This window comes from Heterodontus francisci, chromosome 1 (assembly GCF_036365525.1).
Source record: "Heterodontus francisci isolate sHetFra1 chromosome 1, sHetFra1.hap1, whole genome shotgun sequence".
NCBI classification, from domain to species: domain Eukaryota; kingdom Metazoa; phylum Chordata; class Chondrichthyes; order Heterodontiformes; family Heterodontidae; genus Heterodontus; species Heterodontus francisci.
Window position 1 is genome coordinate 240,749,026 of NC_090371.1, and position 25,611 is coordinate 240,774,636.

The following is a 25,611-nucleotide window of genomic DNA, read 5'->3' on the forward strand; positions in this document are numbered from 1 at the left end:
AGTTTTAGAAAAAAATTGGCTGATTTCCTTCAGTGGTTCACTGGGTAAATGGACTGGTGTGGTACTGACTGTGGCAGTTGTTAAGGCCTTGGATTGATGTCCTGGTCTCTAATGAGCTACTTAATGTATTCCAGGATGGTGTGGGAGTTACCACTGTTTCCCATGGTTTCTCTGGGTCAGAAAGAGAATAATTAATGTTGTTCCCATTTGCTATGAAACAGTAACTTATATGCAATGCATCCAGCTTGGCTGTGATATCTGCATAGTCATTTTTAAAAAATTACTTGTCAGAATGTGGACAACACTGGCAAAACTACATTTATTGCCCATTCCTTGTCTGGAAAAGATGGTAGTGGTCGGCCTTCCTGAACCACTACAGTCCTTGTTGAGAAACTGCTCCCATAGTGGTGTTAGGTGCAGAATTCCAGGATCTTGACCCAGTTATTGAAGTAACTACAACTGTCTGGAAAAGATGGTAATGGTGGGCCTTCCTGAACCACTGCAGTCCTTGTTGGGAAAGTGCTCCCACAGTGGTGTTAGGTACAGAATTCCAGGACCTTGAGCCAGTTCTTGAAGGAACTAAAATATATGCCCAAATCAGAATGTTGTGATGCTTGGAACTGAATTGGGAAGGGGAATTATAGCAATAAGTGGTAAATTGCAAAGAATAATACTGCAGGGGGGAGAAAAATAGCATCAGTATTTTTTTTGTACGGACTGCAGGCATACTGTGTGTTGACTACTATGATGTTCTGGGAGACGGAGTCAAAGAGCTGCTTGTTGGTCGTGATGATGGAATAGTGGAAATCTATGGGTTTGATAACAATGAGCCTGTTCTTCGATTTGAACATGTAAGTCTTCATTCCTTGAGAGGATAAAAAGGGTACTGTAATTAGATATCGGTTAATTAATTCCAAAATGTAAAGCTTGAATTTACATATATAAGTTCCTGTTTTGAAATGGAATTAAATCCCATGGGTTAGTCATTTCTTTCATTACATAGTGTTTCTCAATCTTGTTGCTGTTTGTATTTTTTTCTCTCTACCTTTGTCCCTCTTACTTTTTGGTGCAAATGTTTTTTTTTTCTTTGTCTTTACTATGAATGTGCCTCTGCTGTTTTCATTCTTTTGGTGTATTCAGGCCACCTGCTTGCCGTGATATCTTTTGGCAGCTAAGACTTTGAGCTTACTGATCTAAAGAATTTAAAAGGATACTTCCTATGATAGCCATTTCATTACATAAATGGCAATATCAGGACGTTGATTATATAGGAGAACTGTAAACCTGTGATAGTTCCAAACAAACAAATGTCATGACATCCGAACAGGTGTATATAAATAAGGACAGAGTCCTCTGACAGTGAATAATGCAAGTGAGAAACATTCACAGCAATTCAAATAAGAATGAACAATGCAAAGAATGGCTTTATGTCAATTGTTCTTTGATAACTTACGATGCTGCATGCTTCTAGAATCATAGAATGGTTACTGCACAGAAAGATGGCATTCTGCCCATTGAACCCCTGCTGGCTTTCTTCAAGAGCAATTTAACTAGTCCCACTCCCCCGCCCTTTCCCCTTAGGCCTGCATTTTTTTTTTCTTCAAGTGCTTATCTAATTCTCTTTTGAAAACCATAATTGAATCTGCCTGCACGGCCCCTTCAGGCAGTGCATTGCGGATTGTAGCCATTCACTGTATAAAACGTTTTTTCCTAAAGTTGCCTTTGATTCTTTAACCAATCTCTTTAAATCTGTGTCCTCTGGTTCTCAACCCTGCCATCAATGGCAAGTTTCTTCTATGTACTCTGTCCAGACCCCTCATGATTTTGAACACCTCAGTCAAATCTCCTCTCAAGCTTCTTTTCTAAGAACGACCCCAGTGTCTCCAATCTATCCACGTAACCATTTTTGTAAATCTTTTCTGCAACCTCTCTAAAGCCTTTACATCCTCCTTAAAGTGCGGTACCCAGAATTGGGCAAAATACTTCAGTTAAGGGGCGATTTAGGACTGGATGAGGAGGAATTTCTTCACCCAGAGGGTGGTGAATCTTTGGAATTATGTACCTTAGAGGGCTGTGGAGGCTCAGTCATTGAATATATTCAAGACAGAGATCGATAAATTTCTAGATATTAAAGATAGCAAGGGATGTGGGGATAGTGTGGGAAAATGGTGTCAAGGTAGAAGATCAACCATAATCTAGTTGAATGACAGAGCAGGCTTGAGTGGCCCAATGGCCTATTCCTATGTTGCAATGAACCAGTGTTTTATTAAGGTGGTTCAAACTTCCCTTTTTTTATAAAGCCCAGGATCCTTTATGCCTTTTTAACCAGTTTTGCAATCTGCCCTGCCACCTTTAACAATTTGTGCACATATATTTTTATTTATTTATTTAGAGATACAGCACTGAAACAGGCCCACCGAGCCTGCGTTGCTAGCAACTGCACTACTGTGCTGCCAGGTCTCTTTGTTCTTTCACCTCTTTAGAATTGTATCCTTTAGTTTATATTTCCTCTCCTTGTTTATCCTACCAGAATGTATCACTTTGCACTTCTCTGCATTAAGTTTTATCTGCTACACATCTGCCTCTTCCATTAGCCTGTCTGTGTCCTTTTGAAGTCTATTACTATTCTTCTCGAAATTCAGTATATTTCCAAGATTTGTGTCATCTACAAATTTTGAAATTGTGCCCTGCACACCCAAGTCCAAGTCATTACTATATATATCTTTTTAATAATTCATGGAATGTGAATGTCGCTGGTAAGGCTAGCGTTTATTGTTCATCCATAATTGTCCTTGAGAAGGTAGTGGTGAGCCGCCGCCTTGAACCTTTGCAGTCCATGTGGTGTAGGTACACCCATAGTGCTGTTAGGGAGGGAGTTCCAGATTTCAACCCAATGACAGTGAAGGGGCAGTGATACCTTTCCACATCAGGATGGTGCGCAACTTGGAGGGGAGCTTGCAGGTGGTGGTGTTCTCGTGTCTGCTGCCCCTTGAGTTTACGGGTTTGGAAGATGCTATTGAAGCAGCTTTGGCGAGTTGCTGCAGTGCATCTTGTATATAGTACACACTGCTGTCACTGTGCATCGATGGTGGAGGGGGTGAATGTTTAAAGTGGTGATGGAGTGCCAATCAAGCGGGCTGCTTTATCCTGGATGATGTTGAGCTTCTTGAGTGTTGTTGGAGCTGGACTGATCCAAGCAAGTGGAGAGTATTCCATCACACTCCTGACGTGTGCCTTCTGTTACAACCGACTGCTCAAGACAAAGCCCCCAATCAAAATATATGATTCAGATTGCGGTGGAGAAATGCGCTGTCAATTCAGTCCTGTCCCTCCACAGATCGCCACTTTAAACTTACCAAATTAAAGAAAACCACAGCCAAATTGAACCCTCTATTAACCCCTGAATGAGGTGAACCAAACCAGGTATCTTTCGGTCAACAAATGAACTGTTTATTAGAGAAAACTAAATTCTTAAACACTACTAAGGTATAAACAACATTTTTTAAAGAAGTAACAAAGTCCTTGTAGATTTACGCTCCTGCCGAAGTGGAATCTTCCAATGTGGAGCAGTCTTAAGGTTGCTTAAAGTCCTTGCAGCCGTCCAATGGGGAGAAAAAAGGTTCTTCAGGATGTAGGAGAGTCAGTTCTGAAGAAGGGACACTGACCTGAAATATTAACTCTTCTTCTCTCTCCGCAGATGCTGCCAGACATGCTGAGTATTTCCAGCATTTCTTGTTTTTATTTTAGGACAGTCAGTATTCTAGTTCAGCAGTTGAAGTGATGCTCTTCTTCTCCAGCGATGAATTCAGCAATTACTGTTCAGTAGCTAAAGTAATTAGTTATTAGTTTTAAGAAATTTATCTGGCTTGAAGCTTCTTTAAAATTTTGAGAGGGAGAGCTCTCCTATTTCCTTCAGTCCATTTATATAAAAGCAAAATACTGCAGATGCTGGAAATCTGAAATAAAAACAAGAAATGCTGGAAATACTCAGCAGGTCTGGCAGCATCTGTGGAGAGAGAAGCAGAGTTAATGTTTCAGGTCAGTGACCCTTCTTAAAGGAGTACTGATCCTTTGCTGACTTAAAGATACACTGCAGATTTCCTGAAAAAAACCCAGCAGGATCATAACACCTCTGCCCCTGGAATGTGTTTCATTACAATGTGTAAAAAATACAAATTTCCCGCATTTGCAGGCATACACTTATGAAAAAATATTAGGACTACAGCAACAAGTTCCACCAGAACATTTTTGGCTTTAAATTTGCAAAAGGTTGTCCCAATTTCAAATTTCCAGGCATAGTCTTCCACTTGTTTTGTGTTTTCCTGATGTGCTCCTATTGTCCATCACCTCAGCCAGGTGAACTGCACAGCTAGGAGCACTGACCACTACTGGGTTCACTATTCTCTGAAAAGTTTCTCGAGTACCCCTTAATCTATGTGGCATCACTTGACACTGGAAAACCCTGTAGCAGAACCTGATTTTATTTTACCCTGGGTGTCAAAGGAATTTGACAGTATCCCTCCACCACATCTGTCTCTTTAAGACACATGGTGTTACCCATTCTGTCCATACAGTCCTTAATAAATAAGAATTTGGATAGGAGTCTGCCTTCCTTATTGCAGTTACCTTTTTAGAGTCTATGCAAGTTTGAGCTGTCGCACCAGGTTTAGGCATCAAGACCACCTGCGAATTCCAGCTGCCCTGACTAGGTTCAACTAAACCGCCCTTCAGCATGCATGGTACTTCTGCTTCTGCCTGTCTGTCTGGACCTAAGCGACAAGGATGTTGTTTTAAAGGAATGGTCCCCCCTATACCCACATCATGTGTGACGAAGGTTGTACATCCTGGCTTACCCCTACAAACATTTTGGAATGTTGTGAAAACCCTGGTTAGGACTTCACGCTGTTTTGCCTCTAAGTGCAAAAGCATATTGTCTAATTTTCCTAGCCATTCTGTATTCGCTAATTGGATAGTTGGAGGTTCAATCTGAGAATTTCCTAGGCTTGCTTCTGCCTCATCCTCACTATCCTTTTCCTTCTCAACATGACATACCTGTACTGGCTTATCCTCCTCCTTGTTTGAGAAAATTAATGTGACACAACTGGTTTTTCCTCTGGAGATCAGGGGTGTCAATCAAGTAATCTACCTTACCCACTCTTTTGATCACTCTATATGGGCCACTGAACCATGATTTTAATGGTTCTAACTGTAACGGCGCCAGTGGTGCAGTGGTTAGCACCGCAGCCTCACAGCTCCAGTGACCCGGGTTCGATTCTGGGTACTGCCTGTGCGGAGTTTGCAAGTTCTCCCTGTGACCGCGTGGGTTTTCGCCAGGTGCTCCGGTTTCCTCCCACAGGCAAAGACTTGCAGGTTGGTAGGTAAATTGGCCATTATAGCCTGTCCTAGGACAGGTAGGTGGTAGGGGAATTGAGGGAAGGTGGGGATGTGAGAGGGTAATGGGTTTAATGTAGGATTTGTACAAATGGGTGGTTGATGGTCGGCACGGACTTGGTGGGCCAAAGGGGCCTGTTTCAGTGCTGTATCTCTAAATATAAAATAAAATAAATATAACACTAATACCTCATCCCCTGGTTTTACGGTAGGTTGTGGTTTTCCCACCATTTGACAGGTATGGCATGTCCCACAAAATTGTCTCACATCTTTTGTAAGACCTGGCCAGTAATAATGTTTGCTTATGCGTGATTTAGTCTTCTGAGTTCCCCTATGCCCTGAAAAAGGAATGTTGTGTACTAACCTTAATAATCCATGGTGATATTTAGGTGGTACCACTACCTGTTCAACAACTGTCCAGTCTTCGTCGGCAGGTCTATGAGGCGGTCTTCATTTCCTCCTCAAAACCCCGTTTGCCACATAATAGCCTTCTGGAACTCCTTTTGCCTCAGCTTCTGACAGAGCAGTCTATGCTGTTCGGTATATCTCTGGATCAGCTTGCTGTGTTGCAATGATAGACAATCTGTTAAACATCTCATTTGGATTATCTGAATCCCCAAATAAGGTTTCAGATACTTGACTATCTATTTGTGGTGCCCCTTTTACCTCCAACAATGGATCCTGTTTAGCCATTGCTCGGGTGACTACACATGCAGGAAATATTCCCGGAACTTGTTCCTGTAATTGCTCCCTTTCCTTAATTTCACTTGGTTCCTCTGTAATTATAGGAGAAACTGATACTTTTAATCCAGCCAATCATTTTCTAGGAGTAGGTCAATTCCCTTCACTGGAAAACTGTGGACAACATCTACAGTTACTATCCCAACTATTAAGTCACTTTCTAGGTGTACTTCATACAAAGATACGGGTATATACTCCCCACCAATTCCATTAACTAAAACTTTAGTGTTCCAGGTGCTCTCTGGTGGAAACGTTATATCTTTCCCCAGCAAGAGGGTTTGGGCTGCTCCTGTGTCCCTGAGTATAATGATAAGTTTTCCTGCCTCACTTACAGGATACGGAGTTACTCTTCCCTTTGACAAAAATTCATTATAACTCTCAGGTATTTTATTCTTAACCTCTGTACTCCTTTAGTTTTAGTATTTGGTTTCACAGCTGTTGTTAAATTTATAGCCTTATCTGCTGTACTCTCAGTCAAAGTCTTTTCCTCTGCACTAGCTTTGCGTACCCCAACAAGTCCTAAGGGTTTACCTCCCAATTTCCAGCACTCTGAACGAAGATGACCTGTTTTGTTACAGTGATAACACTTTGGCTTGCGAACCTCACTTCCCTCAGCACCTTCCTTTCTGACCTGAGGAGGTGATCCTGGGGAATTTCCAGCTGTTCTTACTTGTCTACTTGCCTTCCTTTCACTTGCTATCCTTCTCGGGTTTATGGGGGTGACGGACAAAATAGGTTGGCTTATTCACAAGCTCAAAATTATCAGCAATTTCTGCTGCTTTCCTAGCTTTCAAAATTTTCAGGTCATCTATATGAGTTCTCACACTGAAGAAATGGAGTTTTTAAACTCTTCCAAGAGAATCAATTTTCGAAGGTTCTCATATGTGGTTTCTATCTTTGATGCCCGTATCCAACAGTCAAAAGTAATTTGCTTCACCCTCTCAAATTCTAAATATGTCTGCCCCGCCAATCTCTGTAAGTTCCTAAACTTCTGACGGTAAGCTTCAGGGACTAACTCATACGCAGCGAAAATAGCCTTTTTTGCCATCTCATAATCTGCAGAGGCCTCTTCAGGAAGTATGGCATAAGCTTCATGAGCTCTACCTTCCAGCCTGCCCTGCATAAGCAGTGTCCAGCTTTCTTTCAGCCATTTCATCCGTTTGGCTATTTTTTCAAAAGATATGAAAAATGCCTCTATGTCCCTTTCCTCGAACTTAGGAAGAGCCTGTATAAATTTAAACAACTTTTCGCTGGTTTCTGATCTAAATTCAGATTCTTCCTGACCTGAATTTTCCCTGGATTTAAGACTATCTTTTAGTCTTAGTTCCATCTCTTTTAACTGTGTGTCTGTCAAAAAGCCAGTTTTTCAGCTAGTTTTAAACATTAATCACAACATTGTATATTAATCTCAGTCTCTGAGTGGCTGTATCCAAGGCAACCAGGATGCACATTTTAAGCTGGTTGGATCCCACTCTGTACGGTTGTATCCAACGGCAACCAGAATGCACTTTCTCTAACTCCTGAGGCTTGCTTATTCTTAAAGTCGTACTGATCCTTTGCTGACTTAAAGACATACTGCAGATTTCCCAGAAAAAAACAAGATCATAACATAATCATAACATATCCATCAATATTGGCGACCACGCTCTGGAAGTGGTTCAAGAGTTCACCTACCTAGGCTCAACTATCACCAGTAACCTGTCTCTAGATGCAGAAATCAACAAGCGCATGGGAAAGGCTTCCACTGCTATGTCCAGACTGGCCAAGAGAGTGTGGGAAAATGGCGCACTGACATGGAACACAAAAGTCCGAGTGTATCAAGCCTGTGTCCTTAGTACCTTGCTCTATGGCAGCGAGGCCTGGACAACGTATGTCAGCCAAGAGCGATGTCTCAATTCATTCCATCTTCGCTGCCTCCGGAGAATACTTGGCATCAGGTGGCAGGACCGTATCTCCAACACACAAGTCCTCGAGGCGGCCAACATCCCCAGCTTGTACACACTACTGAGTCAGCGGCGCTTGAGATGGCTTGGCCATGTGAGCCACATGGAAGATGGCAGGATCCCCAAAGACACATTGTACAGCGAGCTCGCCACTGGTATCAGACCCACCGGCCGTCCTTGTCTCCGCTTTAAAGACGTCTGCAAACACGACATGAAATCCTGTGACATTGATCACAAGTCGTGGGAGTCAGTTGCCAGCGTTCGCCAGAGCTGGCGGGCAGCCATAAAGACGGGGCTAAAATGTGGCGAGTCGAAGAGACTTAGTAGTTGGCAGGAAAAAAGACAGAGACGCAAGGGGAGAGCCAACTGTGTAACAGCCCCGACAAACAAATTTCTCTGCAGCACCTGTGGAAGAGCCTGTCACTCTAGAATTGGCCTTTATTGCCACTCCAGGCGCTGCTTCACAAACCACTGACCACCTCCAGGCGCGTATCCATTGTCTCTCGAGATAAGGAGGCCAAAGAAGAAGAAATAGCATAGCATAACGTAAGATATTATAGCATAATCATCAAGCGGGCTGCTTTGTCCTGGATGGTGTTGAGCTTCTTAAGTGTTGTTGGAGCTGGACTCATCCAAGCAACTGGAGAGTATTGCATCACACTCCTGACTTGTGCTTTGTGGACAGGCTTTGGGGAGTCAGGAGATGAGTTGCTTGCTGCAGAATTCCCAGCTTCTGATCTGCTCTCACAGCCACAGAATGGAGAGATGGTTGGATTCTCTCTTGTTGGAGATGGCACTTGTCTGGTACAAATGTTACTTGTCATTTATCTGCACAAGCCAGAATGTTGTCCAGGACTTGCTACTTGCAGGCATGGACTGTTTCAGTATCTGAAGAGTTGGGAATGGTACTGAACATTGTGGAATCATCAGCAAGTATCTCCACTTCGGAACTTATGTTGGAGGGATGGCCATTGATGAAGCAGTTGACGATGGTTGGTTCAGACAGTACCTTGATCAACTCCTGCAGCGATATCCTGGGTCTGAGATGTTTGGCCTCCAACAAACACCATCTTTCTTTGTGCTAGGTGTCATGAATAGATGAGAACCAGAACTACCTTCAAGCTGCATTGTTTTCTCTCTCAGACCTTCCTGCAAAAGAAGCAAGAAAATGAAAAAGACACAGCCTGATAACAGCAAAAAAATTAAGAAAACAGTCCGCAAAAACAGCAAGCAAACCTCTTTTCTGCTAGCTTTCTCTCTGTCAAAATAAAGGTGACTTCAGCAATTAAGCTACCTCCGTTTACCTTTGAGAGTGCAAAAAAAAAAGAGTAAGAGAAGAGGTATTTCCAACAGCTCCTCCCCCACTCGGTGATCTCTAGTTTTTTTTCTGGACTTTTTGATAATTAAAAACGGACTCTAGTTTCAACTGAAATTCATATTCGTTTATAGTTCTATTTAGTAAATGTCCTTGCCTTTTTTATGCCTTTAATCTTGTATGTTTATGGGCAATAAACAACTGCACCAAAAACCCTCTTATTCGAACATTAGAAAATGTCACATTTTGATTCAAAGATGTTTTTGGAGCAAGATGAAGTAACTGCTGAAATGTTGGCAAACCTGAGTACAGACCAGTTAAAGCTATAGCTAGGGAGATGCAAGTGAAACTGCCCAGCAAGGTGAAATGAACTGAGGTCCTTAAAGTGCTGGCTGAGCACCTAGGACACAGTCCCATTCTGAAACAGGTAGATGAGGAATTAACTCCTGAAACAGACCCCATCTCCCATGGCCAGAAAGGAACTGGTAAAATTTAGGATGGAACTGGAGTTTCAGGAGAGAGAAAAGGAAAGAGAGAAAGGGTTTTCCAGCTTAAAAAAATTGGAAATGGAGCTGAAGGCGAGACATTTGGAGGCTGCCAGGAAATATCTGTCTCTCTGTTATGACCAGGTGAGAAAGGGGTCTAGGGTTTCCTCTCAGCCTTCACCTGGTCTTACTGTAACAGGGTTTTATTTTAAACACACCATTTTGTTAGCTCCCCCTTAGTGAATCCTTGTTCACTGCTTTCCAATTGTAAGGCAAAGAAAGCCAAACAGGTTTTCTTAGGGTTAAAGAAGAAAGATTAAACTTTATTAAATTTGAACTCTAATTCGGTTAATGCCTATGGATACGCAATGTGCCCACTCTAGCATGCATACGCGATACACACATGCAGATAGAGACAGAAAAGAGCAGAAGGAATAAAGTGGAAAAGTTTGAGGCAATATCTGAAGATGGTTTTGGTTACTGTTCTTTAAGCTCACCGTAGAGTCTTTGATTATAGGTGGGTCTTGCTTTTCGTTGGGACCCAGTATTTTTCTTAAACCTTGTTCGATGTAGGAGACTTTTCTCTCTTGAGGTTCACATGTCTTCAGTGGATTTGGAGTTCCGTGAGAAAGAGATGGGAGCAGTTGGACAGGAGAGGTCTTCTTAGTCCAGGAGCAGTTTTTCTCCCTCAAACTGTCTGTGCAATTCAAAAAAACTCAGGTTGCCTATCATGTTAGTCATGTGATTAGCTGGGGTTGACCACGTCTGTGGATTCGGCCATCTTAGTAGTCATCCTGGAATGTGAGCTTCCACACCTTCAATGTCTGGTGATCAAAGTCCATTGTGGGTTGAATGTGTCTTTTGTCTTCACAAACACTGTCTTTTAGTATGTAAATGTTTTTTCCAGCCAGGGCTGATATGTTTAACAAGTCATTTCCTCGCTCCAGCAACAGTTTAAAATCAATGTTCATATGACAAAATTAATATGCTTCATTCTTGGCAGGTGGGGGCCCAGCATGAGACTCTCCCTAACCCAGAATCAGGCTTTGAGGCTCTTAAGTTTGCTAAGCTCATAGGAAAATTTGAATAGGGTGAGATGGAGTCCTTTTTTGTCACTTTTGAGAAGGTAGTGGGACAGCTACAATGGCCACAAGAAATGTGGACCCTTATTATTCAGGGTCAGTTAATAGGGAAGGCTGAAGATATCTACTCTATGCTGACCCCTGAAATGTCTCTTAATTATGAGCAGACCAAAGCTGCCATTCTTAATGCATATGAGTTGGTCCCAGAGGCATATCGCCAGCCATTCAAGAATGCTAGAAAGAAACTGGTGCAAAGTTATCTAGAATTCGAAAGGTGAAAGCAAATTGCTTTCGACCGGTTGGTCCGATCTATAAAAATACAGTGCAACTATGAAGAATTAGATCAGCTAATATTGCTGGAGGAATTCAAAACTTGCCTACCTCCCAACCTGAGAATGCACTTAGAGGAGCAGAGAGTCCGCACAGCCAGAGAGGCCGCAGTCGCTCTCGAAAGCTATTACCTCACGCGTAGGCCTGGCAACTCAGGCAGATCCTTACAAAGCCACCTCCAAAAACAGTGGGATGTTAAGGAGGGAGAGTGGGATAGAAAGGGAGCCACACCCGGAAAGGGGAGTACAAACGAAGGTGCGAAGAGTCCACCCCAAGCCCACAAAGAGAAACCCTGGAGACCAGTGTGCTCCCACTGCAACAAAATGGGCCACTCCAGGCTCGAATGCTGGAGGCTAAAAGGAAAGTCAGTGGGTCTAATAGATATCCACAAGGGTCGTCCCAAAGAGGCCCTCACGGTAGAGCCTAGACCCTATGCGTAGCTGGACCGGACCAAATCCCCGGGAGTTACCGGAGTTTTGTCCTCTAAGGAACTGTGTCCCCCTACCCTTCCCAGGAGGTGAGCAAGTCCATTGTACTGCTCAGGGATACAGGGACAACTCAGTCCTTAATGTCAGAAAACAGCCTAAGCCTTCCACCTGAAACCTCCATGAAAGCCAATGCCCTGATCGGTGGAGTGGGAGGAGGTTACCTGTCTGTTCCCCTCCATCGGGTCCACCTACAGTGCGACCTAGTATCAGGCTCTGTAACCGTAGGAATTGTCCCAGAGTTACCAGTAGCAGGGATACACTTCCTACTGGGGAATGTCTTGGCCGGCAGCAAGATAATATCAACCCCTATAATCTTAGACTGGCCCAGGAAACCGAACCAGTACAGGAAGAAGTACCAGGGATCTTCCCTGATTTGTACTGACTCGGTCCCAAGCCAGACGGGCCAGATTAGTTCAAAGGGAATCAGTGCCCTAGCTGGATGAGCCTGAGGTCTGGTTAGCTGAAACTTTCTTGAAGGACCTATCTGAAGGAGAGGAGGTGCTTGACCGAGCCTCCCTAGCTGAGCCCCCAGCAAACAAATCCTGAAATACAACGCATAGCGCAGACTGCTTGTTCTGAGGTACAGGCCACCCCGATCCCTGAGTGTTACGAAGTGCGAAATGGGGTAGTAATACGGATGTGGAGACATGTGGAGGAGCTGGACAGTGCTCCACCAGATTGTAGTGCCCCCAGAATTTTTAGAGATTTTAATGTTTTAATGTTTTAGTGACTGGAAGCCAGTGTCCAGTGGCGTACCACAGGGATCTGTGCTGGGTCCCCTATTGTTTGTCATTTATATAAACGACATAGATGACTATTTGGGGGGTAGGATCAGTAAGTGAGGTGGAGTGTCTTCGGTTACAGAAAGATATAGATGGGATGGTCAAATGGGCAAAAAAGTGGCAGATGGAATTTAACCCTGAGAAGTGTGAGGTGATGCACGTTGGAAGGAGTAATGTGACAGGGAAGTATTCAATGAATGGCCTGACACTGGGAAGTTCCGAGGAACAAAGGGACCTTGGCGTGTTTGTCCATAGATCTCTGAAGGCAGAAGGGCAGGTTAATAGGGTGGTGAAAAAGGCATGTGGGACACTTGCCTTTATCAATCGAGGCATAGATTACAAAAGCAGGGAGGTCATGTTGGAGTTGTACAGAACTTTGGTAAGGCCACAGCTGGAGAACTGTGTGCAATTCTGGTCACCACATTATAGGAAGGATGTGATTGCATTGGAGGGGGTGCAGAGGCGATTCAAAGAACAGTACAGCACAGGAACAGGCCATTCGGCCCTCCAAGCCTGCGCTGATCTTGATGCCTGCCTAAACTAAAACCTTCTGCACTTCCGGGGTCCGTATCCCTCTATTCCCATCCTATTCAGGTATTTGTCAAGATGCCTCTTAAACGTCTCTATGGTACCTGCTTCCACCACCTCCCCCGGCAACAAGTTCCAGGCACTCACCACCCTCTATGTAAAGAACTTGCCTCGCACATCCCCTCTAAACCTTGCCCCTCTCACCTTAAAACCTATGTCCCCGAGTAACTGACTCTTCCACCCTGGGAAAAAGCTTCTGACTATCCACTCTGTCCATGCCGCTTATAACTTTATAAACCTCTATCATGTCGCCCCTCCACCTCCATCGTTCCAGTGAAAACAATCCGAGTTTATCCAACCTCTCCTCATAGCTAATGCCCTCCAGACCAGTCAACATCCTGGTAAACCTCTTCTGTACCCTCTCCAAAGCCTCCACGTCCTTCTGGTAGTGTGGCGACCAGAATTGCAGGCAATATTTGAAGTGTGGCCTAACTAAAGTTCTGTACAGCTGCAGCATGACTTGCCAATTTTTATACTCTATGCCCCGATCGATGAAGGCAAGCATGTCGTATGCCTTCTTGACTACCTTATCCACCTGCGTTGCCACTTTTAGTGACCTGTGGACCTGTACGCCCAGATCTCTCTGCCTGTCAATATTCCTAAGGGTTCTGCCATTTACTGTATACTTACCACCTGCATTAGACCTTCCAAAATGCATTACCTCACATTTGTCCAGATTAAACTCCATCTGCCATTTCTCCGCCCAAGTCTCCAACCGATCTATGTCCTGCTGTATCTTCTGACAATCCTCATCACTATCCGCAACTCCACCAACCTTTGTGTCGTCCGCAAACTTACTAATCAGACCAGCTACATTTTCCTCCAAATCATTTATATATGCTACAAACAGCAAAGGTCCCAGCACTGATCCTTGCGGAACACCACTAGTCACATCCCTCCATTCAGAAAAGCACCCTTCCACTGCTACCCTCTGTCTTCTGTGACTGAGCCAGTTCTGTATCCATCTTGCCAGCTCGCCTCTGATCCCATGTGACTTCACCTTTTGTACCAGTCTGCCATGAGGGACCTTGTCAAAGGCTTTACTGAAGTCCATATAGATAACATCCACTGCCCATCCTTCATCAATCATCTTTGTCACTTCCTCAAAAAACTCAATCAAATTAGTGAGACACGACCTCCCCTTCACAAAACCATGCTGCCTCTCGCTAATAAGTTAATTTGTTTCCAAATGGGAGTAAATCCTGTCCCGAAGAATCCTCTCTAATAATTTCCCTACCACTGACGTAAGACTCACCGGCCTATAATTTCCTGGATTATCCTTGCTACCCTTCTTAAACAAAGGAACAACGTTGGCTATTCTCCAGTCCTCTGGGACCTCACCTGTAGCCACTGAGGATGCAAAGATTTCTGTCAAGGCCCCAGCAATTTCTTCCCTTGCCTCCCTCAGTATTCTGGGGTAGATCCCATCAGGCCCTGGGGACTTATCTACCTTAATGCTTTCCAAGACACCCAACACCACCTCCTTTTTGATAATGAGATGACTGAGACTATCTACACTCCCTTTCCTAGGCTCATCATCCACCAAGTCCTTCTGTTTGGTAAATACTGATGCAAAGTACTCATTTAGTACCTCGCCCATTTCCTCTGGCTCCACACGTAGTTTCCCTTCTCTGTCCTTGAGTGGGCCAACACTTTCCCTAGTTACCCTCTTGCTCTTTATATATGTATAAAAAGCCTTGGGATTTTCCTTAATCCTGTTTACCAATGACTTTTCATGACCCCCTTTAGCCCTCCTGACTCCTCGCTTAAGTTCCTTCCTACTGTCTTTATATTCCTCAAGGGATTCGTCTGTTCCTAGCCTTCCAGCCCTTACGAATGCTTCCTTTTTCTTTTTGACGAGGCTCACAATATCCCGCGTTATCCAAGGTTCCCGAAACTTGCCAAACTTATCCTTCTTCCTCACAGGAACATGCTGGTCCTGGATTCTAATCAACTGACGTTTGAAAGACTCCTACATGTCAGATGTTGATTTACCCTCAAACAGCCGCCCCCAATCTAAATTCTTCAGTTCCTGCCTAATATTGTTATAATTTGCCTTCCCCCAATTTAGCACCTTCACCCGAGGACTACTCTTATCCTTATCCACAAGTACCTTAAAACTTACGGAATTATGGTCACTGTTCCCAAAATGCTCCCCTACTGAAACTTCGACCACCTGGCCGGGCTCATTCCCCAATACCAGGTCCAGTACAGCCCCATCCCTAGTTGGACTATCTACATATTGTTTCAAGAAGCCCTCCTGGATGCTCCTTACAAATTCTGCACCATCCAAGCCCCTAGCACTAAGTGAGTCCCAGTCAATATAGGGGAAGTTAAAATCACCCACCACTACAACCCTGTTACCTTTACATCTTTCCAAAATCTGTCTACATATCTGCTCCTCTACCTCCCGCTGGCTGTTGGGAGGCCTGTAGAAAACCCCCAACATAGTGACTGCAACTTTCCTATTTCTGAGCTCCACCCATATTGCCTCGCTGCACGACCCCTCTGAGGTGTCCTCCCGCAGTACAGCTGTAATATTCTCCTTAATAAGTAATGCAACACCCCCACCCCTTTTACATCCCCCTCTATCCCACCTGAAGCTTCGAGATCCTGGAACATTTAGCTGCCAATCCTGTCCTTCCCTCAACCAAGTCTCTGTAATAGCAACAACATCATAGTTCCAAGTACTAATCCAAGCTCTAAGTTCATCTGCCTTACCTATTATACTTCTCGCATTGAAACAAATGCATTTCAGACCACCAGTCCCGCTGTGCTCCGCAACATCTCCCTGCCTGCTCTTCCTCTCAGTCTTACTGGCCTTATTTACTAGTTCCCCCTCATTTATTTCACCTGCTGTCCTACTGCTCTGGTTCCCACCCCCCCGCCACACTAGTTTAAACCCTCCTGAGTGACGCTAGCAAACCTCGCAGCCAGGATATTATTGCCCCTCCAGTTTAGATACAACCCATCCTTCTTGTACAGGTCCCATCTGTCCCTGAAGAGATCCCAATGGTCCAGATATCTGAAACCCTCCCTTCTACACCAGCTATTCAGCCACGTGTTTAGCTGCACTATCCTCCTGTTTCTAGCCTCACTGGTACGTGGCACAGGGAGTAATCCCGAGATTACAACCCTAAAGGTCCTGTCTTTTAACTTTCTACCTAACTCCCTAAACTCCCCCTGCAGGACATCGTCACTCTTCCTGCTTATGTCATTGGTACCGATGTGTACCACAACCTCTGGCTGTTCACCCTCCCCCTTCAGAATGCCTCCTGTCCGTTCAGAGACATCCTTGACCCTGGCACCAGGGAGGCAACATACCATCCTGGAGTCTCTTTCACGTCCACAGAAGCGCCTATCTGTGCCCCTGACTATAGAGTCCCGTATAACTATTGCACTTCTGCGCTTTGTCCCTCCTTGCTGAACAACAGTGCCAGCCGTGGTGCCACTGCTCTGGCTGCTGTTGTTTTCCCCTGATAGGCCATCCCCTCCCAACAGTATCCAAAATGGTATACTTGTTAGAGAGGGGGGTAGCCACAGGGGATTCCTGCACTGACTGCCTGCCCCTTCTCGCGGTCACCCATCTATCTGCCTGCACCTTGGGTGTAACCACTTTTCTAAAACTCCTGTCTATGACACTTTCTGCCACCTGCATGCTCCTAAGTGCATCCAGTTGCCGTTCCAGCCGATCCATGCGGTCTGTGAGGAGCTGCAACTGGGTACACTTCCTGCAGACATAGTCATCCGGAACGCTGGAAGCGTCACGGACCTCCCACATCTCACAGGTGAAGCACTTCACCCCTCTAACTGACATTTCTAGCACTAATTAATGAATTAATTTAAAGTAAATAAATACTTATTAAATCTTTACTAAATTGTTATAATTAACTATGTGGTCCCTAATGCTAGATTTTTACTATAAATATTAAATGCTAAGTAAATACAGTAATCTCCTCCCTCTGGTTTAGTTACTCTATTTATTAGTTAGTTAATTAGGGTTTTAATCAATTTTTATCAATGTTTTAATTTCAAATTCAGTAAAAAAAAATACCTCCCAGCCAATCAGGTCACAGCTTTCCTGTGACGTCACTTTCAGGGTTTTTTTTATATTTACCGGTCCGGAACTCCACCCTCCGAGTCTTCTCCCAGTCAGCTGTACTCTTTGGAAGCTCTGGGCTCCCCTCACTCTGAGGACAGGTAGGAAATAATGGAGCTCCTCACCGAACCTCCTCACTTACCAGACTTCCACTGTAGCACTCTATTGCAACCCAAGTCAGCACTCCAGTGCAAACAAAGATTCACCAGGATGTTGCCTGGGATGGAACACTTAAGCTATGAAGAGAGGTTGGTTAGGCTTGGGTTGTTTTCGCTGGAGCAGAGAAGACTGAGGGATGACCTGATCGAGGTGTACAAGATTATGAGGGGCATGGATCGGGAGCAGCTGTTCCCCTTAGTTGAAGGGTCAGTTACGAGGGGTCACAGGTTTACGATGAGGGGCAGGAGGTTTAAGGGGGATTTCAGGAAGAACTTTTTTACCCAGAGGGTGGTGACGGTCTGGAATGCCCTGCCTGGGAGGGTGGTAGAGGCGGGTTGCCTCACATCCTTTAAAAAGTACCTGGATGAGTACTTGGCACTTCATAACATTCAAGGCTATGGGACAACTGCTGGCAAATGGGATTAGATAGACATGTCAGGTGTCCTTAATGCATCGGTGCAGACTTGATGGGTCAAAGGGCCTCTTTTGCACTGTATGATTCTGTGATAAGGATAGCCGATGCTATCCTGATGGCTGGACATGTGGGTACTCGAAAAATTTTATCCTGAGTAAGTGAACACTTTTTCTGGCATCGCCTCCGGTCCGATATGGCCGAGTATTGCAAAATTTGCCACGCTTGTCAGGTTGCAGGTAAACCTGAGGCCACAATTAAACCAGCTCCCCTCAAACCTATTCCAGCATTTGGCGAACCCTTTGACCAAATATTTATAGACTGTGAGGGACCCCACTATCCAAAACAAAGACTGGCTGTTAATTCCTCCTTACCATAATGGACTTCGCCACCCAATTCCCCAAAGCCATACCCCTCAGGAAAATCACAGCCAAGGCCGCGATCGAAGGACTAACCCAGTTCTTCACCTGATACGGTCTGTCGAGGGAGATCCAATCAGACCAGGGATCTAACTTCATGTCCCGAGTGTTCTAAAAGGTTGTAAATGGTTTAAGAATTATCCAGTTGAAATCCTCGGCATATCACCCTCAGTCCCGGGGAGTGCTAGAGAGGTATCACCAGACCAAAGGAAGCATTTGTAAGGGCTGGAAGGCTAGGAACAGATGAAGTACTTGAGGAATATGAAGATAGTAGGAAGGAACTTAAGCAAGGAGTTAGGAGGGCTAAAAGGGGTCATGAAAAGTCATTGGAAAACAGGATTAAGGAAAGTTCCAAGGCTTTTTATACATATATAAAGAGCAAGAGGGTAACCAGGGAAAGGGTTGGCCCACTCAAGGACAGAGATGGGAATCTATGCGTGGAGCCAGAGGAATTGGGCGAGGTGCTAAATGAGTACTTTGGATGAGTCTATGGGCTTCAGCCCCTTCGAATTAATTTACGGGCATGAGATGCGAGACCCCCTGGATCTCCTGAAAGAGAAATTCCTGGAACACCAGAAGGACACCTCCATGTGGCAGTATGTTTCCACCTTGCGGGAATGTCTCTTCAATTCCTGTGCGGTGGCCATCATTTGCACAGTGAAAAGGAGACACATGTTGGTGAGGAACGTTTAGTGAAAGACGTATTGACATTGCTGTCACACCCGTGCATTCCCATTTGTGTCAGTGTGTTCTCTGTAAACCTCTGTAATACCTTTTATAGTCTATTTAAGTCTCATGTCCTGGAATGTGCAAAATTAAGATTATTCACCTAAGTGCGGCACACCAACAAGAAGGAATGTTACACTTGATTGGGAGAAGAGGATCGCAACATCACAGGACACTGGGACACAGCAGGGTAAGAATGTGGTAGCAAAGCAGAAAGTGCTGGAGAAAGCCACAGCAGGTCAGGCAGCATTTGTGTAAAGAGAAGCAGAGTTAATTTTTAGGTCTGTGAGCTTGGTCAAGTTAACTCTGTTTCTGTCTCCACAGATGCTGCCTGACCTGCTGGATTTCTGCAGGACTTGCTGCTTTGCTGCCAGATTGACAGCAGCCCCACTCTTCAGCAGTCAGGTAAGTATTCTTTGACAGCTGTCAGGAAGCAGCTGCTGGGGTGCTTAAAATCGGGCCCCGGCACCTGCTGCACAACTGTCAAAGACTCTCACTGCGTCGAGTGTCCTGCCTCTCCCCACGTAATATGGGGAGAGCAGCTCGGCACCGTGATTGTAATGAGCTCCTGCGATTAATATCGTGGGGCTCGGCGGTGGCCCGCAAATGCGGGCGCACCACCGAGTTCAAAGGGCACTGCCGCGGACGGCGGCGCCCCAGTAAAATTCAGCCCTAAGATTGTGTGTCAATAAACCCTAATTCTTTGATTTAACTTTAACAACTGTGTTGTTGTGGTGGTCCTTTATTAACTGGGGTTTAAGGGAGGGAAAAATTCAATCACTAATCTGTTTACGGACAGATGGTTGGAAAACAGAGAAATTTGTTTAAAAAAAACAAAAATTAACTACCTGTTCATAGCATAGGTATGACTCCAACCAGTAGAGAGTTTTTCCCCTTGTCCCAATGACATCAATTTTGCTTGGACTGCTTCGGTCAAATGCTTCCTTGATGTCAAGCGCAGTCACTCTCCCCTCATCACTGGAATTCAGCTCTTTTGTCCACATCAGGAGCCGAGTGGCCCTCGTGGAACCCACATTGAGCATCAGTGAGCAGGTTATTGCTGAGTAGGTGCCACTTGATAGCACTATCAATGGCACCTTCTGTCACATTGCTGATGATTGAGAATAGACTGATGGCATGGTAATTGGCCGGATTGGATTTGTCTTTTTGTAGACAGGGCATACCTGGGCAATTTTCCACATCATTGGATAGATGCCAGTGTTGTAGCTGTACTGAAACAGCTTGATTTGGGGAGCGGCTAGTTCTGGAGTACAAGCATTCAGTACTACAGCCAGGATGTTGTCAGGGCCCATAGACTTTGCTGTACATCAGGAAAAGCCTTGATCCTATTACCGACCCCAAGGGAAACTCCACTGTATCTTGAACATGTTTAGCTGAAAAATATTTTGTCATTAACGTGTAGGATTGGGATAACAAGGTACATTGAATTTCAGATGCACTGTGACATGGATTGTTCGATCACAGTTTGACAGTGAGTTCATGATTTCTCCCTTGGTGTTGGTGAGATCCTACGTAGTGCAAAGGACAAAGTTAAAGTTTGTGTACATAACACCCTGGGCAACTTTTGTTTTCCTTCTGGCGGCTATTACAGATCTTTTGGGCCTCCTTATCTCGAGAGACAATGGATACGCGCCTGGAGGTGGTCAGTGGTTTGTGAAGCAGCGCCTGGAGTGGCTATAAAGGCCAATTCTGGAGTGACAGGCTCTTCCACAGGTGCTGCAGAGAAATTTGTTTGTTGGGGCTGTTGCACAGTTGGCTCTCCCCTTGCGCCTCTGTCTTTTTTCCTGCCAACTACTAAGTCTCTTCGACTCGCCACAATTTAGCCCTGTCTTTATGGCTGCCCGCCAGCTCTGGCGAATGCTGGCAACTGACTCCCACGACTTGTGATCAATGTCACACGATTTCATGTCGCGTTTGCAGACGTCTTTATAACGGAGACATGGACGGCCGGTGGGTCTGATACCAGTGGCGAGCTCGCTGTACAATGTGTCTTTGGGGATCCTGCCATCTTCCATGCGGCTCACATGGCCAAGCCATCTCAAGCGCCGCTGACTCAGTAGTGTGTATAAGCTGGGGGTGTTGGCCGCTTCAAGGACTTCTGTGTTGGAGATATAGTCCTGCCACCTGATGCCAAGTATTCTCCGAAGGCAGCGAAGATGGAATGAATTGAGACGTCGCTCTTGGCTGGCATACGTTGTCCAGGCCTCGCTGCCGTAGAGCAAGGTACTGAGGACACAGGCCTGATACACTCGGACTTTTGTGTTCCGTGTCAGTGCGCCATTTTCCCACACTCTCTTGGCCAGTCTGGACATAGCAGTGGAAGCCTTACCCATGCGCTTGTTGATCAATGCCAGATAAAGCCTGGGTGAGCTTTGGGGAGACCGAAAAGCAAGGATGATGTGAAAATATATTTGAAAAAAAAAAGCATTGAAGGATGAGGAAGTACGGTTGCCTTGGGTTTACACTGAATGTTGCACAAAAAAGTTATCGATGCGGTACCATTTTTAGTGGGTCATAAACCTAAAAATAACTATTAAGAAAGCAAGTCAATATATTTCATAGGTTGGATTTCAACTTGGAAATGTTGATTACATAACATACAATGAATGTCCCTATAAAAATAATTCACTAGATGACTGAATTGTTCGTATTCCTTGCATGACTATTCTGAATGTTTTTGTATTGCATGTGCAATAAAATATGTTAGTGAAATTTAAAAGATGATGTAAACCAAAAGCAAAAACTACAGATGCTGGGAATGTGAAACAAAAGCAGAAAGTGCTGGACACGCTCAGCAGGTCAGTTAGCATCAGTGCTAGAGAACAGATTAAGTTCATGTTTCAGATAGAGAGTCATAGAGAGATACAGCACCAAAACAAGCCCTTCGGCCCACCGAGTCTGTGCCGATCATCAACCACCCATTTATACTAATCCTACATTAATCCCATATTCCCTACCATATCCCCACAATTCTTCTACCACCTACCTACACTAGGGGCAATTTACAATGGCCAATTTACCTATCAACCTGCAAGTCTTTGGCTGTGGGAGGAAACCGGAGCACCCAGCGGAAACCTACGCAATCACAGGGAGAAATTGCAAACTCCACACAGGCAGTACCCAGAACCGAACCCGGGTCGCTGGAGCTGTGAGGCTACGGTGCTAACCACTGCGCCACTGTGCCGCCCTTTATAGATCTAGATATATACCTTTCATGAGGACTGGAAGGAATTAAAGATGAACAGCATTTAAAAAAAGGAACAATACAAAGGCAGGGAGCAAAAACGCACAATGTCACTCACCTGAAGCAGAGTGACCTGTAAAGTGCCGAAATGGAAAACAGATGATGATTGCGTGGCTGAAGTAGTGTTAATATGTGACAATAAGAGGTATAATGAAAGAAATAAAATGAGATATTGAGAGACTGTGAATAGCTGCAAGAATGGTTGAGCGTAAGACAGATAGAAATGGAAGCAGGAGAAACTGACAGAATGGAAAATAGACTGCAGGAGCCGGGAAGATGAAAAAAGCTGGATGACATCAGGGGCCTTGTCAGCTACTTCTCCTTTCAGGCTTCTGGTTCGCAGGAACCTGCTCGGCTTTGCCAGTGTCTCTTGCTTCCAGTTCTACCAGCCTTGCACCCTCTTGCCCTACCTCAGCTATTGGCAGGTTATTTGTGTCTTGTAAATGTCTTTAATTTCTTTCATTATGCTTCTTAGTGTCTCGTGTTTACAGTTCTTATCATTATCACTACACTTATCATTCTACTTCCTCTTTTGTGGTGCTTTTGTGCTTTTATTCCCTGCCCTTTCAGTTTGTTCTGTTCCTTTTTAAATGCTGTTCATCTGTTCTGAAGTATCTATCTGAAATATAAACTTGTGTTCTCTCCACAGATGCTGACTGATCTGATGAGTATTTCTGTATTTTCTGTTTTTGTTTAAAAGACGATATATTCTTTTATATCGTGATCAATTAAAATTTGGTCATCAGTGCTGTGAAGGGGCGGAATTCAGTTTGTTGCCTTACTGTTCCCCAGCCTGTGAGTTTACAATCTGTGCTGGGTGATCTGGGAAGATGTTCAAAAGACATGGATACCCTGTAATCTTTGGCTCACTTCCTGATCCCTGAAAAGCTCTCCAGGACCTATTAGACTTAAGTGAGGAGTGTATTAATATATTCACTGCCTGTTTGGATGAGTGCTGCTGTAGCAACACTGCAGAAACTTGACACCATTCAGGAAAAAGCAGTTCAGTTGTTCTGCACCCCTGCCACTGCACTGTGGCTGCAGTTTGTGCAATGATGCACACTAGATTTCCCAGCTATGGGAGGGAAAAGAGACAAACAGAAGTATATTCAAGCTACTGCCATGCGCTTCTTAACATTTAGTTCCAATAGAGAAGTTGAAATGGGTTGCTTGGTAACCCTTTCCATAGAAGGAGAGATGGCTAACTAATTCATAGAACTACTTCCAAAATGTAAAAAGGCATTTTCATATCTGCTTGGGGAGAGAAAGGGCTGTATATTCAAATTTTTATGGAGTGTTTAAAAATTGTTTTTTTGTGTACAATTGCATATTCTAGGCTTTGTCTGAAAGCATCAGCTCTATTCAAGGAGGATGTGTTGGAAAAGAGGGATATGGTGAGGTTTTGACAGCCACGTATACAGGTAAGAAAATAAATAAGTTAGCTACATTTTCCATTTTTAGAATTCACCATATTTTAATGAAACAAAATTAGTCTGTGGAACTCTTTTTGTTTGGGGTGGCGCAGTGGTTAGCAACGCAGCCTCACAGCTCCAGCGACCCGGGTTCAATTCTGGGTACTGCCTGTGTGGAGTTTGCAAGTTCTCCCTGTGTCTGCGTGGGTTTCCTCCGGGTGCTCCGGTTTCCTCCCACATGCCAAAGACTTGCAGGTTGATAGGTAAATTGGCCATTAGCAATTGCCCCTAGTATAGGTAGGTGGTAGGGAAATATAGGGACAGGTGGGGATGTGGTAGGAATATGGAATTAGTGTAGGATTAGTATAAATGGGTGGTTGATGGTCGGCACAGACGGTGGGCCGAAGAGCCTGTTTCAGTGCTGTATCTCTAAACTAAACTAAACTCCCTCAGTAGCTAAATGTCCAAATGCATTGGCTAAACTGGTACTGAACCATATAGAGGCGAAGTCATCAGGTCTTGATTGTTGAAGAAGTTGATCTCAACTGGCCAACAGCACAGTTGGCTTCATTGTGCCTGGTTTATGGGGTATCAGCTGTGGTTCCCATTCCTGATTGCTGTCCACTTTCTGGAAAGTATATAGGCTGAATTTTATTTTTGTGCTGCTGGGAGCGGCAGCGGGCGGAAAAAATGGAGCTTCCCTGCTGCCAGGAAGATCAGGCCCGGCATTCCCGGCGTCGGGCTCCAGGGCGGGCTGCTGCTGCTCCGAACTTCCGGCCTGCCCTGCCACAGAGCCTGACATGGGGGGAGAACACGATCTCGGCAGTGAGATGCCCCCTCCCAAATCACATGAAGGGGGTGGGCTGTCAGTCCCCTGCAATGGCATCAGCTGCCTGTGCGCAGGTGCTGACACCATTTTTAAAGGGCTCCCTACCAGCTAACTTAAATATTTAAAGGTAAGTGGAATTAAAATAAATAAACACATCTCTTTTGCCCCTCTCCCACCCACACCAGTAACAATTAATTTAATTATTTGTCCTTCTGCCCACCACCCACCCACTCCAAAACACTTACCTTTACCATCTGACCTTCTCCCCCCCGCCCCCCCCCCCCCCCCCCCCCCAAACTACACAAACTTTCAACTACAACCCTTCCCACCATCCCCAACACCCATGATGCTAATTTGATCTCATTTCTCCGGACGGGGATCCGAGGGCGCAGGAGTGCCAGCCGCCGGGCTGAAGATCACAGCGGGACATGAGGCAGCGACGTGAGCTTTATTAATTCAATCATTTTAATTGATTTAAATATTCAAATTGGGGTCCTGTCACTGAGCTGCGGGAGTCCGCCATGAAGCCTTGCCGCCTCTGGTAATATCGTGCCGGGCTCTCCCAGCGTTGAGGTGCATGGCAGCCCTCTCCCAGAGGTATTTTCTGCCCTCCCCCGCCACAAAACATGCGTCGAGTGGGGGTCGGTAAAATCCAGCCCTGTGTTTGTGAACATTGGATGAAGACGGGATTGGAATTTTTTGTGATGTTCCTTGTGGCCTGCTGGTACTCTGACTAAGTTAATGCATGAATAATGGTAAGGATATGGTCATCACTTTTGGAACTGCACCTTTAGATGACCCACTGTTTCCAGAAAAGAAAATTGAGGAAAAGTTTACCTTTTTTTTAAGCAGTACAGGTCTTATGTGAAGTAAATTTGGGGTAGACTCATCCTAGTTGCAGTTGGCAAGAACTGTGACAACAATGGAGATTAAACTGGCAACTTTGCTTACACCGTAATTAGAAAGGCTAGTGTGTTAGTAGCATACTAATGAATATCTTGTTAAGCACAAAACTAATCCTAAAGTATATTAAAATATTTTAAATAAATAGAATATCAACAACAATATTTATATAGCATTTTTAATGCAGTAAAACATCCCAAGGTGTTTCACAGGATTGTAAATAGACAAAAATTGACACCTGA

At 44.7% G+C, this 25,611-nt stretch overlaps 1 protein-coding gene across 3 annotated transcripts in view; it reads left to right on the forward strand.

Annotated features, from left to right (window-relative positions):
* The window catches only part of bbs7 (Bardet-Biedl syndrome 7), a 119,908-nt gene that overhangs the window by 25,692 nt on the left and 68,605 nt on the right, over positions 1-25,611 (forward strand). For all 3 annotated transcript variants that reach the window (XM_068042284.1, XM_068042290.1, XM_068042298.1), the window contains exons 8-9: positions 724-851; positions 23,562-23,646. In XM_068042284.1, coding sequence (XP_067898385.1) covers positions 724-851; positions 23,562-23,646 — 213 coding nt within the window. The remainder of the gene's footprint in view (positions 1-723; positions 852-23,561; positions 23,647-25,611) is intronic.